This window comes from Salvelinus sp. IW2-2015, linkage group LG15, assembly GCF_002910315.2.
Source record: "Salvelinus sp. IW2-2015 linkage group LG15, ASM291031v2, whole genome shotgun sequence".
In the NCBI taxonomy this organism is placed as follows: Eukaryota; Metazoa; Chordata; class Actinopteri; order Salmoniformes; family Salmonidae; genus Salvelinus; species Salvelinus sp. IW2-2015.
The window spans coordinates 18,973,838-18,986,149 of NC_036855.1; the positions used below are offsets into that span (position 1 = coordinate 18,973,838).

The 12,312-nt window shown below is 39.7% G+C and overlaps 1 protein-coding gene across 1 annotated transcript in view; it reads left to right on the forward strand.

Annotated features, from left to right (window-relative positions):
• LOC111975196 (solute carrier family 15 member 4-like) overlaps positions 1-12,312 on the forward strand; it is a 42,506-nt gene that overhangs the window by 12,461 nt on the left and 17,733 nt on the right. The window contains exons 6-7 of the mRNA XM_024003422.2: positions 5,079-5,259; positions 10,629-10,787. Coding sequence (XP_023859190.1) covers positions 5,079-5,259; positions 10,629-10,787 — 340 coding nt within the window. The remainder of the gene's footprint in view (positions 1-5,078; positions 5,260-10,628; positions 10,788-12,312) is intronic.

A 12,312-nucleotide genomic window follows, 5' to 3' on the forward strand; every position in this document is an offset into this window, starting at 1 on the left:
CTGGCCATTTTGAGCCTGTAATCGAACCCACAAATMCTGACACTCCAGATACTCAACTAGTCTAAAGAAGGCCAGTTATATTGCTGCTTCTTTCAGCACAACAGTTTTCATACATAATTGCAGAAGGGTTTTCTAATGATCAATTAACCTTTTAAAAATGATAAACTTGGATTAGCTAACACAACATGCCATTGGAACACAGGAGTGATGGTTGCTGATAATGGGCTTCTGTAAGCCGACAATAGTCATTTACAACATTAACAATGGCTACACTGTATTTATGATCAATTTGATGTTATTATAATGGACAAAAATGTGCTGTTCATAAAAATCAAATAAAAACATTTCTAAGTGACTTTTGAACGGTAGTGTATACCTAGTTGATATTGGCTGCTAATGACTTTCAGCTCCAAATGCAGGTGGAAAATGCATTTTGAAAATGCATCACCGTTTATGGCTGTAATGACAGGCTACATTTGTGCATAGATTGTGTACATGTGCATTTGCGTGCGCGGGGGTCGCACGTTTTCTACCATTCCTTTTTGTGGGTCGCGGTTAAAGTTTGGAAACCACTGGGTTACATGATYGTGGCATGGATTTGGATTATAGTAATGGTAGGCCACAGTATTTCATGCCATCTTCTATTTCGACTGGAATTGTATTGGTCATTGTTAAGTGCAGCATTTATTCCAGTTCATTATAGTTTTGCAAAATACTCATCAGATTGGGCTGCTTTCCCTTGTTCTTGTAATAATTGCTCAATAAGTCTTGTGGGTGCCCTTTATTTGATTTTTTTTTTATTATTATTATTTTTTGAGCACATACATGCCACCCAAAATGTCTGTGTGTGGCACTGATTACAACAATATCAAAACTTAAGAAACAAATGTTCAAAGAAAAGGAAACTTCTTGGTAGGGACACTAAACACTAAACACATTGACTAAATGTGGGTTTCGACCCTTATGTAGGTGTGATAACCAGCCATAAAATAACGCAATATACTGTATCTCACAACAGGTATAAATGTGTCATGAGTGTTGTGACTATTATGACAGGTTGACAGCTGTTATGACTGTGCCATAATGTGTTGTGACACTGGGTGTCAAGTAAAGTGTAACCAAATAATGCATGTATTAATTTGTCGTTTACCGTTCTCATTCTCAGGGTGGAAACGTTTGCGGAGTTCACAACCAGCTACACTTGCGAGAAACAAGTTATGGTTTATTTCATAACCATAATTTACGAGTTTAGTCAATTTTTTTCTTTGTCTTTTGTTTGGAGTGTTCCATGTGAGAAATGAGCATGTCTGGTTTCTCTGTCCTGTTAATGTTGAGGGAGTGCGCATGCCTGTGCACGCATAGAAGTACCTGTCCTGCTGTACGCAAATGTAGGAAAGTGCCCATTTGGGGATGTGTGATTTGTGATTGTTTTCACTCACCACTTCCAGCACTAATAAGCTGAGCTTCTCAGTAATTGTTTCTGCACCTCGCACAGTATGTCAATGAAGTCTTCAAAAAAATAAAAGTACATCCATTGTGAATAATAATAGTTTCTCAATCCTCACCGTATTTGTAAAAATACTCTTCCCCCTCGATAATCACCAAGCCTCGTTGTGAAAAGTACACTGGTGTGGGAAAGTCTTAGGGGGCCAGGAATTGGCTAATTGATACAATGTTGCATGTTTGCACCTCTTCCAGATGTACCCAGCTGATTTGATACAATGTTACACTTCATTAGCGATAGACTTAGTTCAAGTCATGATGGATAGAAAGGGAGGCAGACAGGCGAAGTAGAGAGATGGATGTGATTTTTACAGAACGTACATTTTCGTCTACTGTTTTTATTTGTTGGCTTTATGTATTTTTTTTACACAGTTTACAATGGAAGTTATAGGCCTACTGCTGCATTGGCCTCTAGGCCAGGGTTCCCCAACTGGCAGCCCGCAGGCTGAATTTGGGGTGGTTTTATTTGTCCCCCAAGTTTTCTGAGCCATTAAAAACAGATAATACTTTTTTTGGGGGTGGGGGCCTTCTTGCAGTCTACAAATGATTTGCAATTATGTTCCGGCACCCCAACCATACGCTCTAGAAAAAAGCGGCACGCGGCTGAATCTAGTTGATGATCCCTGCTCTAGATTATCTCCTGAGTTCCATGCATGCACTCATTTATTTAGCTGCCGATGGTTCACTGTATTTCAGTGTCCATATGGCAGAGACTGGTATATAGACACATTAGTTGAATTTTAACTTTTAGATCATTTTAATTCAGATTTTTATGATAAACCAAGTCACAATGATTTTGAGAAACGTGCATTCGAAAATCATAACTGGCACGCAGAGCGGAGAGATAAGAGATCAATTGTAAGCTTTGGGAAAGCTTTATTAGTATTAAAAAAAAAAAAAAAAAAAACTTTTACCCCTTTTCCAATTGGTAATAGTTAGTCTTGTCCCATCGCTGCAACTCCTGGAGAGGCAAAGGTCGAGAGCCATCCTCTCAACCCTGCCACAGCACAGCACTGCTTCTTGACACACTGCTCGCTTAACCTGGAAGCCAACCGCACCAATGTGTTGGAGGAAACACCGTACAACTGGCGACTGAAGTCAGCTTGCAGGCGCCCAGCCCGCCACAAGGAGTGGCTAGATTGTGATGGGACAAAGATGGGCCGGCCAAACCCTCCCCAATGCTGGGCCAATTGTGCGCCGCCTCATGGGTGTCCTGGTCATGGCTGGCTGTGACACAGCCTGGAATTGAACCCGGGTCTGTAGTGACACCTCAAACACTGCGATGCAGTGCCTTAGAGCACTGCGCCACTCGGGAGGCCAGGAAACTTGAAACTCGCATGCCGCCTCGCCTATGAAGTGATTTGTTTAACAATGACATGACAACATCATGACTGGTTGCTCAGGCCACATTAAAAGGTAATACATTTTTACAGTTAAATTACATGTCTTTACTATAAAACCCATTTAAAAGGTCCCGTTAAAAATGTGCACCCCCTATAGAARACAGCAGGGCCAGCTGATTGCTATCTGAATGTGTGCCAGCATTTGTGCTATGATGATGGTGACTGTTGCTTTGAATAAATGCTAGATAGTCTCACATTTTGGCCAATACTTTAACTTGAAGGTTAAATATTACAGTTGTCTGTCCTGATTCAGAATGGGAAGGATTAGTTTCCCTGTAGAGATGAGCCAGTAGGTCGGTGATAATGCATCAGAGGCAACAGTTGGAAGCAGTCAAGGTTGCTAAAGCCCAGAGGATTAAATCAAAAGTTTGTCCTAATCACATAACCAATCTGGTTTTTATTGTATCTCTTGTGCTTCTGTCAGACATAATGTTCCTGGGTGATGCCTCTTGACTAGACTAGGCCAGTCCATCTGTTGTAGTGTGTGCCCCCGTTTCTCCCAGGGAGTAGCCTATTTGAGGTGTTTGGCTAATCCACAATAGTATATGCATACTGTATGACTTACAAGGAGAGACAAGCACCTGTTAAAGAGTGGTTTGGTTTGGGTTTGTTGCTACTTGATACTTTTAGATTCAGTTGTATCTCTGGCGTTTGGTAAGGGAAGTGTAGAGTAAAATGTGAACTGAAACACTTGCTCTTTAACCACACATTCTAGCGTGCTAAAACATCCATCTTTAAGTCCTAAAAGAGCAAAAGCATTCCACTTATTCAGATTTCCATTTGTATTTCAATACTATCTTTCAAAACAGCTTTCAGGTGAAATTAACATTGCTCAGATAGTGATTTTTATGAAAAGGTCTTAACATTTTCAAGTGTCATTAAACTGGAAATGTAATTACTTATTTTCATTCTCAGCATGCAATATCTGTTTCCAAAAAAAGGAACTGCTTTCACCCTATTCTAAGCAGTCCTTAAAATGAAAAGGGAAGTGAGATTAGATATCTTTACCATAGCAATGTTGTGCTCCTTAGATTCTGAGGACACATTTGAGCTGTATCTTAGAGTTGTGGTTTTGTTTTTCCAGCAAACTCCTATCAAAGGTCAGGAAAAACCAAAAATATGAATGCGTCATTAGTCTTCCAAAGTGCAGAGACTTCTTGAATAAAAAGCCAAATTTTCCAGACTTTTGTCCACCTGTGTTTTTAAGGTGTCTTCTCTGCATACTCAGTCCAAGGGAAGAGTAGCTGTTCTCGTCTGGGCTGTTTTTCTGCTTAACATTTACCCATGTTAATGTGCTTCCTTACCCATGTTAAAGTGTGCTTACTGGGGCACCTCTGCCTKTCAAACTAGATTCACCCGGGTGCAAATACTTATCCAAAACATGAAAGTGTGCTATGACAAACTCATACCGCAAAGGCACAATGTTTAAATTAAATTTAGTTAGTCTAAGAAATGTAAATTCAGTCGGGCAATAAACAGGACCATCAGATGTTTAGAACTAAAGATGTTTTGGGAGTTCAGGAGTTACTTGACATTTGAATTTCAAAATAAATCAGGCCTATGCAGTTTGCTGTAGCATTGTTTCTCATTCTAGCAGAAATTACTGAGTTGTGGGCTACGTTTCGAGATATATAAAAATGTTTTCCCATATTGATTTAATTTATCTAATAATTTCATGTGAATAATTACGAAGAGTATTCTGTCAATGGACATCTAGATCTATAGCTATATTATAATAATAGTGTGCACTCCATCTATGGTCATTTGCTAATGGTAATTGCTACTGCAATTATCTATTTCCCATTACACCCTAACACACTTGCTGCTGGGACATGTTAACAAACCTACAGTACATAGCTTTGAGGAATTCTGAATTATCCTGGTCAATGATTAATTGTTCTTTTGATTGGTAGGATTCATCTTTGTATTTATAATTTAGTGAAATGTAAAGGATACTTTCATAACTATTTTTAATGTAACTTTAACTTCAGTCCAGTTTTAGTTCTGTCCACCTGAGGGCGCCAATACAGTGTCGAGGCCATCAGAACATCCCCTCTCACCCCTGAAGCACTGGGCTGTAGTGCACTGACACTCTTTCTATTGTTTTTCATGCTTTGCACTTCTTGTACATATTCTCTTGTTTCCCCCCCCCCCCCTCTGAATTCCCGGCAGATCACGTTCCGCTTCCCTGCCGCCTGGCTGACAATGTTCGACGCAGTGCTTATTCTCATGCTGATCCCTCTTAAGGACAAAGTGGTGGATCCCATCCTCAAACGCAGAGGCCTGCTGCCCTCCTCCCTCAAGAGGATCGCAGTGGGGATGTTCTTCGTTATGTGTTCAGCTGTGGCGGCTGGTGAGTGGAGTACACTGAGTGCAACAGCTAACCCTTACTTATTCCGTGGCATGTCTAGAGAGACTTTAATTGTAGTTCATGCTAGTAAATCTTCCATTTAAACCACCCAACATCCTCTTCAAGCCACAATTTCATCATTTCATACTGTTCACCATGATATGTCCCACATTTAAAGTGTCACATGTTAGGGAAAAACCCTGCTCCTTGATCTCGCATCTCTCAATGATCTGTGTTGCGGTTCCTTATTCTGTGGGGGACATTACCGGTAGATGTCAGGACCAATGATATGTATCAACCCTAGATCACTGACAGGGTGCGCTGTTTGAAGCCACTGCACAGCCATTTTGCACTCTCTTCCATTGTAAAAAAAACATATTGGAAGCTATAGAAATGCATTTATTAATGTCTATTCATTTTTGACAAGTATATTCTATTAGACACCTTAATGCATGCTTGAAAAATTATACGTTGAACAGCGCGACTATAAGCTCAATGTTAAATTCAAATCTCCTTACTATCATATTTGAGCTAATATTTTAAGTGTATATTAAACATGAATATAAAACATAAAAAGTAATAAAAGCATATATTTTTGTACTAATGTTACTTTCCCTACTACAACAAAGAAATATGTAAATGCATGTAATGCATGTAATTCCATTAATTCCTATGGAGGACTGCTCCTTCTGGGAAATGCCAATATGGCACTATCGTTGGCCATTACATAGCATCAGCAATCCAGGGTTTATATACATCATTGGTTAGGATTCATGAGGCAAACAGGACAAGCAAGCCTATAGAGCCCCACAGTGAAGATGTCATAATACCAGGCACTGTGGCAGGTAGATAAAAATACAAATACAAATCGACCAGCCACTCTGTTTTTTTTACCAGGCGAAAAACATTTTTGCTGCTAAAATTACACCAACAAAACACAAAAAACGGATGAGCGTGCTTTGTAATTTTTGTAAAACAATACATGTATTACTAGTAAAAAGTAACTGATGTGGTATATTGATTGATTACATTTGTGACCTGAGTCTTTTAACCAAAGTATCACAGATGAAACAAAAATMTTCACCTGCCCCTTTAAAGGCGGGAGATTACGTGTTAGTGCGACTCTGTTTGTGCCTGTGAGATTCTGACTAATAGAAGCGTTGTATTCTCTTCCCTAGCTGTTGAAATTCAAACATAGAAAAACAACCTAGCTTGTGAACAAAACAATGTAAATAGCCAAGAAACACAAGGACAGTCTCACTTCAGTAGGTGTTAGTTTCAAGTAAATTAGACCAACTTTTATGCATGTGTTCAGCGCTTCTAAAAATGAATATTTTACTCKATTTTTCACATGTGCACAGRCKCCAGCCAGGTAATGTTGCAGCGTGAGGTGGAATAGGCTATATAGGATTCGTAGTTCTTTGACTGTGCGATTTTTAATTTACCAGCTTTGAAACAAAACTGCGGAAATACTTTGAAAACAGCTACTGCAYCATTTATTTTACTATAAATGTGATCATACATAACAATTTTTATTCACAAATGCGAGTACTATGGAGCCCTGACCACCCGCTAATGTGGATGGTGAAATAGACATCTTACCCACCAATTCCAAAATCATCCCGCAGGTGGCAGGTGTTKATTTTTGACCCTGCTTACCCTGAAAAACGAMTGTAACCATTTCCCTGTTTGACCACTAGGTTTTATGGGTATTATGACTCATACTGTGGTACTCTGTTGCTTGGCTTTATTATAGCAGTGTGTGGATCATGTTTCAACATAGTTTAAGGAGGTAAAGGGCAGACAGCCAGGGATCATTTCGCAAAAATCCTAAACATTCATAGACCAGACAACTGGGGGGTGTTTATTAAGTCTTGCAATGAAAACCGTTTACCATTTTAAGAACCAAACGGAAGCAAACAGAGCAAACGAAACAGGGAAGGGACCTACTTAATAGAAACTTGTTTTCGTTGTAAAATGTTTACCGTTTGGAGTAAACGGTTTCTGTTGCATAACGGACWGTGGATTATCTTTTGAAATAAAGTCTAATCAAATTAATTTGAATTGACAGTTTGACATTTCAATTTGGAATAAAACCATTTAAAAAAAAAAAATCTGTGCAGATTGAATAGCATGTATTCAGGCAAAAACATTTTAAGTGAGACGAGCCTGAAGGCAGCGAAAATAGCTTTTCTCAAATCAGTGGCACGCTTGAGAAACAAATGCACATTTTATTTTTCGCTCCAGCATAATGAGCACTTTAAATGTGTTGGTGTCCACTATGACATTTGGGATATTGAATCCTGTCTTCACAGCTGAATMCTGTTAACACCCATTTGTAGAGGATAATTAATATCTAGTGTGGCGTAAATATTTCATTTACAGTAGCATTAAACAACACCCCCACAAACACAGTCCTGGTAGTCATTGCTTTGTTCTTGCAGTTATCACATTTCTATTCTGCTGTATTTCTGTGTGATAGTGGATAGAGGGATAGTGATCCAGAGGCTTTAGCTCGCTGGTACCCCGTGTGGGGATGTCATCAGAGCCTAATGAAAGCCCCAGACAAACAGCCCCTCCTCGCCGGAGACAGAGCAGCTTGGCTGGATCCCACTCACTACTGCAGCATCGTCATTAATAAACAACAGCCAACCACAGGCACTCTGCTGGAGGATCTACTTACTAACTTACGCCTGTTGTGTGTTGTGTGCTGTGTGTGTGTGTGTGTGGTGTGTGTGTGTTGTGTGTGTGTGTGTGTGTGTGTGTGTGTGTGTGTGTGTGTGTGTGTTGTGTGTGTGTGTGTGTGTGTGTGTGTGTGTGTGTGTGTGTGTGGTGTGTGTGACGCGCCACAAAGGTTTTGTAGGTAGGCAAGAAAGATATTTATTTTAGCCTGTCTGATGAGACAGAACTTCAACAGCGCCAGTAGAAAAAGTGTTTGTTTTGTTTGCCATTGTAAAGTTATATTAACCACTTTTAATTAGGCTATTCTTTGGAGACAGTGATGCTCACTATGTCATTTACTATTGCGAAAAGGAAATGTATTGAGTATATACAGTGAGCTCAAAGTATTGGGACAGTGACAAATGGTTTGTTGTTCTGGCTCTGTACTCCAGCACTTTGGATTTGAATGATACAATGACTGAGATTAAAGTGCAGAGTGTCAGCTTTAATTTAACAGTATTTTCATCCATATTGGGTGAACTGTTTAGAAATTACAGCACTTTTTGTACATAGTCTCCCCATTTTTAGGGGGCCAAAAGTATTGGGCCGAATTCACTAATGTGTATTAAAGTAGTCAAAAGTTTAGTATTATGTCCCATATTCCTAGCATGCAATGATTACATCAAGCTTGTGACTTTATGGACTTGTTGGKCGCTTTTTCTGTTTGTTTTGGTTGTGTTCGATTATTTTGTGCCCAATAGAAAAGTGCTGTAATTTCTAAACGGTTCACCCGATACAGATGTGAATACCCTCAAATTAAAGCTGACAGTGTGCACTTTAACCTCATGGTATTGTATCATTTCAAATCCAAAGTGCTGGAGTGCAGAGCCAAAACAACAAAACAATTGTCACTGTCCCACTACATTTGGAGCTCACTGTATTTATTTCAGATGTTGGAAGGCTTTTTTCCGGCCTTTTATTTACCATAAGAACATTTTAAAAGGAAATCGCATCACTTGAAAGRAGAGCGAAGAAAAAGCTTGAATATTTCAGAAACAATTTGGTTCATGGCAGCGCAGCATCATCTACTGTGGCCATTGGTCACACAGAGGACATGGAAGTGGTGAATGCTGCACAACTCCTTTACTATACCCTGCATGTTCCCACCTCTTCATACTGCATCACTGTGGTCAGACAGTACTCCCACTGGCGTATCTATGAAATACTCTCTTTTAACGTATAAGGCAGCAAATCACAGAGACATTATAGTATATTCATTACTTTTGGAAACACTTATTTATGTCCTGTACTTTTCATTGTCTGTAACATGCTATGTTCCCCTTCGCTTCGGAGAGGGCTTTTATAATTCTATTGAAGGTTGGTACTCTGTTACTCCTGCTAACCATTATATTAAAGAAGCCTTCGTTCTCTGCTTCCAGTAACTCATCTCCTAGTGTATAGATGGGGAACACTGTAGGATAACTGACCTCATGATGTAACTGTATAGGGAACACACACTATAGGACACAGACAGATGTGCAGCTGTGCATCAGCCGTAATGGTATCTGTTGCCCCGGGCACAGCTAGCATCAACACTGCCTTGCACACCTGCCATCATCCGTTCACTGGGTTGGCATCTATCGCTATGCCAACCTGCCCTTGTTGAGTTGTGAACCACAACGCTGGCCCTCACCACATGGTGTGGGAAACATGCCAAAGAAGCTTTGACATTGAATTTTGAAGGCCAATGACATTGCCTTTTTTATCACTTTCAATAATCTGTTTAGCTAGTATTGAATATGTTCTATATTAGATGTCCAAAAGTAGCTCTAGTTTAAAAAAAAATAACACCAAGGGATAGGGCTCAAATGCCTTATATGATGTTAAAAAAGCAGTATATGTGTGTGTGTAAGAAGTTGCTCTGGGCAGGGCAGCAACCGCCTTGCCTTGGATGGACAAGCAGTATTATAGCCTAGATAGATTATAAGGCCCCATCCCCTCTCAAATACAGCATTAAGTGTGGGGCGACGATAGGAGGATGTCTCTGGGAGTTATCTAGAAATAGCTGCTGCTTCCATGATAATGGTTATCGAATAAAGCTTTTAGGAATCAGCGGCTGCAGATGACAACTGCTAGGAGTGTTATTGTTGAGTTGATGGCTCTCTCTTCCATTACGCACTTCTGTAATCACTGAGTGTGAGCGTGCAAATGTGATCTTAATGAAGCACTGGCTTTGATTTGACACTTAAGCCCTAATGGATTGTCAGATCCCCCTAACTCCTGCAACAGAATATGTTTGGTTGTCTGTGTCTCTTAATTTAGAACGCTTAGGACTTTTAACAAGTATTCTGTTTTTATGACCGTTGTATTTTGAGGGCAGGCATTTTTCGATCTGCCCTGTTTACGGTGTGAATGCATCTGCCATTTTTATTACTTGTTGGGGCTTGAGAAAGTGGTGCATCTCGGCAAAGAAAGTTTTTAAAAGCTGAATCAGTCCAAGTTAATATCAGCAAAGGGGATAGCCATTGCTTTCTTTCGTAGTTTTTCTTTTCCCTCAATAGTTATGTAAAAGTATTTAAATATTTTAATAATCCAGAATAGAGAGTTCCGAAAGACGGGAACACGTTTTTGTTTCCATCTGTGTCTTATATATGCAGTGACATAATTCAAGCATCTCGACCTAAATACGTTTTGTGCCTCCACCCCTACAGGTATACTGGAGACAAAACGACTTGAGATCATCAAGTCTAATGGCACATTCGACCAGGTCTTTGGCGATGTCATCTACTACGCAGCAGATCTGCCTATATGGTGGCAGGTACCTCAGTATGTGCTCATCGGAATCAGCGAAATCTTTGCCAGCATCGCAGGTGAGTAGAAAGCTGTTCTGTTGCCCAGTGGATATAGAAATGGTTCAAGGATGTTTATTTTGCATATATACCATTATAAAGAGATACAGAGATCTGATAATGACGATGATAATTGTCTAACAGATTTGGTAAACAATTATAATTTGGTCTTACAGTCAATACTAGATGGTAGATGGTTAGCATTCCTATCTTGATTACAGCACTACCATTGTCCGGTAGGCAATAATGGCAGGTTTTGTTAAAGGGCAAGTTGAAGTGCAGTAGTCAATGTAAAAGTAAAGTAGTCTTTAGCGTGCGTTGTGATGAATAGTCTTCCTCTCCTCCAGCCTTTGAACAACCTGACATTGATGTTTCCTCTGTTCATTCTTAAGACTCCAATCAATGGTTATTTTCTAAAACACAAAAACCCTTCCTGCATCCTTACATTTGTGTAGCAGCCGTTGTCTGAGCTATTGTTGAAATTGCTAGGTAAGGAGGGAGCGATCAATCAGTGGGGATTGATTTTGCCCAGGGCCTAAAATTAACACCCGCCAACTGCGGGTAGATTTTGGCATTGGTGGGTAAGATGACTTTCASCAGCCACGTTGGCAGGTGGTCAGGGCTCCACAGTGTGAGCATTTCACTCGCATTTGTGAATACAAATAGTCAGCTATGATTACATTTTACAGTATACTGTAGCAAAATAAATGCAGTAGATGGTAAATGAATTGCACTAAGTCAAATAACTGCGAATCCGATAGCATATCCCACCTCACGCTGCTACACTGCCTGTCTGGGCCCAGTTTTTCTATGTTTGAGTTCCAACTGGTAGCATAGCTGCGGGAAGTAGGGTGCTAAGGGTGCTGCAGCCCCCCTGAAAAATCGGAATTAAATTATTTTTATATATATATTTTTTTTAATTCACAAAGCTAGTGCACTGGGCCTTTACTAGTATTAGCTGACCGATATAGACATCTGTAGCACCAGCAAAACCATTATTTTCCAGCATCTCTGTTTTGGGAAAAAAGGTAGTTGTATAATCAAGTACAGTATCTTGCAGGGTTCAATAGTTGTTGCCATGTCTCCTTCTCTGTGATTTGTCATTCTAATGAAATCCATAAATAACAAAACCCTGTCCTCAAACATTTACATGAAAAGATGCAAAGTTATGAGCAAAGACAAATATTTTTTATCAAATAACATGGAAAACAACCACTTTTTGTACAGTATTAATTTACCATCCTTACAAACCCCTTAATGTAAATGTACATTACTATATTGTACATAGGCTGGTAATCTAGGTTTGTTCCTGTAMACTTTCCATCACCATGGAGAAAAACGATGCACAATACAGTAATTGAGTTCATTGAGACATGTGGTTTGTGATGATGTGGCTCAGTTGGTAGAGCATGGTGCTTGCAAAGCTAGGGTTGTGGGTTCGATTCCCATGGGGGACCAGTATGAAAATGTATGAAAATGTATGCACTCACTACTGTAAATTGCTCTGGATATGAGCATCTACTAAAATGTCAAAGAAATGAATAGA